The 5,000-nt window shown below is 40.5% G+C and overlaps 2 protein-coding genes across 4 annotated transcripts in view; both read left to right on the top strand.

Annotated features, from left to right (window-relative positions):
- The window catches only part of LOC144636698 (uncharacterized), a 105,226-nt gene extending 101,365 nt beyond the window's left edge, over positions 1 to 3,861 (top strand). The window contains exons 20-22 of one of the 3 annotated variants that reach the window (XM_078495885.1): positions 948 to 1,098; positions 1,287 to 1,325; positions 2,421 to 2,492. In XM_078495885.1, the coding sequence (XP_078352011.1) occupies positions 948 to 1,098; positions 1,287 to 1,325; positions 2,421 to 2,434 (204 nt within the window). In that variant the 3' untranslated portion in view covers positions 2,435 to 2,492. Of the gene's footprint in view, positions 1 to 697; positions 843 to 947; positions 1,099 to 1,286; positions 1,326 to 2,406 lie in introns of those variants that run through there. The other 2 variants (XM_078495884.1, XM_078495886.1) reach the window with 2 other exon arrangements.
- LOC144636696 (uncharacterized) overlaps positions 1 to 5,000 on the top strand; it is a 366,639-nt gene that overhangs the window by 331,575 nt on the left and 30,064 nt on the right. The gene's annotated exons all lie outside the window — the stretch shown is intronic.

Raw genomic sequence — 5,000 nt, 5'->3', positions numbered from 1 at the left:
ATACCCTGTGCACGACCATTTCGATCAAATCGAGATTTTTTTCTGTATACCAAGGAAATGTGTATACCTATACGCGGGGACTATAAGGAGGCCTCTGCGGGGGGGGGGGGGAACTAAATTTTACTTTTGTTTGGCCCTCTAATCGATAAGTTGTCTCGGCCAAGCGAGTAAGGAACCTGTAAAATCAGGCTTGTTTGAAAACAAAAGAAAACGACAATCGTTGCTATGGTAACCTTTGTGACTAAGTAACCATTAAAAAAATTAAACTTTGGTCATATTTGATCATTATGGTGTATTTTGGCAAAAATCGAAGATTGGCTTCCTAGATAATTCAGACGATGAATATCCATTAAGAGGTGGGTAACGTTATAATCGACGATGTCTTGTATTAAAAATTATAATTTAGGCTACCCAACAGATATAGGCTGATGTTACTTCAATTTTTCGGTATGGGAGTGAGAAGGGCAGGAAATGGAACGGCTTGGAGCGGAGTCTCGTAATCTCAATAGTAAGGCATTCAAGATTACTCGGGCTGAGGTCAGAACGGATTTGAAAGTTGATATTACTTCGAACGTGATAAAAACACCACGATCATTCCTGCCACTACTTTAACGGTCTTTGTGAACTAAGTCATAACCAGGAAATGAATGAACTTCGTTTTCTTCGATCTTTGAGTCGAGTTTGGTTTCATTTATAGCTAAGTTATCAATTCCCTTCAACTGGCGCATGAAAATGAGGAAATCATCGATGTGAGTTAATTAATTTTCTATTTGTGCTTAAACACGTCATAACCAAGGCACGACCGGTTTTGTCCCGTTTTTGGACAAACCAGGGAAACTACTTTTCCCATAAAATCAGTACTTTCTCGTACGTACCTGCACGGTATATTGTCTAGACCTCTGGCTTTGAAAGCTCAAATGAGTTTCTAAAGATGCTTTTGCCTTTAGGTCGTCATTTTAAAAACTGGGTGTAGAGTGGGAATAGGAGTGGTAACTGAGGATTACGACACGTACTGCTTCCCAGGAGAGAAGAAAGAATCTGTGGGATATACTGATGATGGAGGCATCCATCTCAATGGGGAATATAAAAGAACTAAAGGTATTAATTAAGAAGTAGTAAAAACAAACACGAAATCAAAACGATGTTTACTAGTATAGAGCAGTATTTTATTTGCTTCAATTTTTTCCCAGGTTCGTTGTCTGTATTACATCTCAATCTTCGATTCTTCAGTCAGTCAGTTCTCACTATCTCTTTGGTGTTGTTATAGCCTTTTTTTAACTTTTCAGTGCTGACGATTTATTTGGTTTGTCATAACTCCTTTAAGAGTATCTTTTAATATGTGAGACTCAATGATGTGTATGTGTATGCACATGTAAATTGTACCACAATATCGTTTTAATATACCTTATTACATGAAATTTTCGCGATACATTAATTTCGCGATTTTGAGGTACGCATATTTCGCGACATTTAAATTTCGCGATTTTGCGAAAATTTTGTATCTTGAATCACTTTAATTTCGCGTTTTTGAGTACGACACAGTTTACATTTTCTTGGCATTTTTATTCAACATGTCCTTGAATTAGATAAAACGACTTCATCAAAGGAACAATAACGTCAAAATAAACAAAAACGAAACGGTGGGCGGGACTTAATGTTAACAGTAACAACAGAGCAGTTCCCACAATGTCCACAAGCAGTTCATGCTTGTACGTGAATTATTGTTCTTGAGTCAATTGTCTCAATTGACAACAACATCCATTTACATTGAAAATTCCTTCCTTCAGTGGTCCTAAACTTGTTCTTTCCTGCTTATTGACATAATGCGAGTCACTTAGTTTTCGTGTCATGTTATATTCGCGACACTTATTGTTCGTGTCGCGAAAATTTCATGTAATAAGGTAACAATAAAGTTGATGTTCGCGGGCGTAAATATGTTTTTGGCCTGACTGAGAATTTGCTTTCCTGTTCAGTCCTTCAACCATTTTCTCGTTATAAAGCTCAAAAATAGTTTGCGATTGCAGATGAAAGCGTCTCGACTCAAAAAAACGGAACTTGAAGTGATGCCAGCTAGCAAGAAAACGGCGTGAACAGTTGAATGGTTTTCAGTTCTGATTGGCTGGCTTCGTTATTTTCTTGTTTTTGATTGGTCCATGGCAGAGTGCCAAAATATATTTTAGCCCCCAAAATACGCCACAATACCCGATGAAATGATTATAATATTTAGTATAATTCAGAGGTGATTATAAGAATTCTGATTGGTCGAGAAACTCGGCTCATGAGGCCATAATCACCTCGCGAGAGGTGATTTTAGCATTTAAGGGGTTGGTTACTACGTCTACCACCTTTGACATCCAGGCAAGTAAACATGGCGGCATTTGCTGAATGAAATTTTCCTTCATTTAGAAAAACACTCCAAGTCATGGATTTTTAAAAGATTGGGAATTTTTCAAATTGACATCCAAGGGTTTTGGAATGAAAATAGTTTCAAGAGATGGCTCTCAAGGCATTAGAATTGACCATAAACACGGTGGTGTTTGGAGATCGAACGCGGCCATGTGAAACTCAGTCAGCTCGATTGACCAAACATTATTCAGTTCTCTTCTAGCCGTAGCTACTCATTTCGAGAGGATTCGCTCATTTGCTTAGAAGTCACAGCAGCACTATCCAGCAGTTCGAGTGCAGTGTCATTGTTGATGGCAACCTGTCAGAATGGTTTCCTGTGAAGTCAGGGGTGCGACAGGGATGTATCATCTCACCCATCCTCTTCCTGCTCACCATCGACTGGATCATGCGCACAACAACGGCCGACAGACCCCGTGGCATTCAATGGACACTCTTTTCCCAACTGGAAGATCTTGACTTTGCGGATGACCTTGCTGCTCTCTCCACCAATCGTCATCATCTACAGGAGAAGACCGACAGGCTCAACAGGTTTGCCAAACAGGCAGGCTTGCAGATTAACACCTCTAAGTCTAAAGTAATGTACATCAATGCCACCCCTGATGTACTGATTACGACAGATGGTGAACCACTTGACTTTGTTGAGGAATTCACCTACCTGGGTAGTCTTGTCGCAAAGGATAGTGCAGCACGAAAGGACATCAAGGCAAGGCTCGGGAAAGCCCGCGGTGCATTTGCACGACTCCAGCCCGTCTGGAGATCGAAGCAATACAGCCTTAGAACCAAGCTTAGGCTATATAACAGCATTGTCAAGCCAGTTTTGTTGTACGGCGCCGAGTGCTGGCGTGTGGTAAAGAGCGATATGAACAAGATCAACGCCTTCCACAACGGCTGCCTCAGGAGGATATGCCGCATTTTCTGGCCTAACAAGATCTCGAATGAAGAACTCTACAAGAAAACAAAGAGCCAAAGTGTGGTGCTTGAGATCAAACGCCGCCGGTTCCGTTGGCTTGGACATGTCCTCAGAATGGACCAAGACCGTATCCCGAAGACCGCTCTTAGATGGACACCACCTGGAATCAAAGAGGTCTATGACCTACTCGTGAATGCGTTAGATATATTTGAATCGTTCCTTTGAACAGTATAGTATCGATGGAAAATATTCATTATAGGGGTTAATAATAATAATCAACTTTATTTAAAGAGGGTGAACATATAACAGGACGCTTAGGTATAACAATTACTTTTTCGTAAACTTTAATTGCTTAGCAAACCGAAGGCGCAGTGGTACAGCTCTGCGTTCTAAAGCGGGTGACCCGGGATCGACTCTCGTACCCTGGCTAAAATTCTTTTTTCCTCCTTATTTTTTTTCCACGGATATTATATACATATCTGTCTTGTATAAAGTTTCGATACTCTTTTACTGATTATCCTTTAATAAATCGTGCCGTGCTCAAACCTTCCAGTCTTTTAATAACACATACATAAAGTCACTGGTCATCGTTTCCGAATGTTCGCGATTATTATATGCGAAAAGGCAATATTTCATCGTTTGGGAAACGATTGTTTCTCATTTACAGGGGTGAAGTATTTTCTACACTTATTTCTTTGAAATGATACCTTTGCAAAGCTGTATTTTTATTCACAGCCGAGGGAAACGAAATTTAGAAAGCTAAGCGCCTGTGAGCATACCTAATTTGCATAATGTTAACAACGATGGATGGAAGGATGGACGGATGGCTCAACTTCCCCCACTATACTCGTTCATTATGCATTCACGAGTAAAAAGGAAGCGAGGGCGGCCCAAGACAACCTGGAGACGTACTGTGATGGCCGAGCTAAACGAGATGGGCTTGACTTGGGGCGAGGCACAACTTGTGGCAAAAGATCGGTCCCGATGGAAGCAGATCGTTGCCGCCTTATGTCCCACCAAGGACGAAGAGGAAAGAGTAAGTAAGCAAGTACCAGATATCTATCTTTCTCGTAGTGTTTGTTTTGCTCCGTTTTATTGCTTGAATTCTTAAGCGTAGTTCTGATTTCAATCGATGAATAAAACTGGTTTTCACCGTATGCAAGCGAGCACTTGTGTCTGTTGTTTTCTTTTTTTCTATTATTATTTTCCAGTTCTTGATAATCACCTCTGAAAATTATACTAAAACATTTTTTCGCCTCAGGCTCAGTGATTATTGTTGAATAATCACTTCGCCTACGGCAAATAATTGTTAAATATATCTTTCCCCTGTAGTAATAATGCATATTTTGCAGAATCTGGCCAAGCCGGTTGCGGCGACCGGATTCGCTGCACAGTCATGTTCGAAAATAAAAAAGAGAATGATGGCAAAGTGCAAGTTCCAGTTATGTTTTCATTGAACGGAATGAAAATAACCCCCCAAGTAGGAGAGGATCCGTTTTTCCTGGACTCTGACAGACCGTTATACCCTTATATTGGCATGCGTGAAGATAGTAGTGTTTTGGCTAAGGTAAGAATTATAAATTGTACACAAGGCCTGACTCCTCTCACGGGAGATATATGTAAGTGTCGTGCGCAGCGGTAATTGAAATGAACACATGGGATACTATACACGGACGTTCAACGC

This window comes from Oculina patagonica, chromosome 13 (assembly GCF_052425735.1).
Source record: "Oculina patagonica isolate OP01 chromosome 13, crgOcupat, whole genome shotgun sequence".
Classification (NCBI taxonomy): domain Eukaryota; kingdom Metazoa; phylum Cnidaria; class Anthozoa; order Scleractinia; family Oculinidae; genus Oculina; species Oculina patagonica.
Note: the sequence above shows the minus strand (reverse complement) of the source record. Positions and strands in the feature narration are given on the sequence as shown.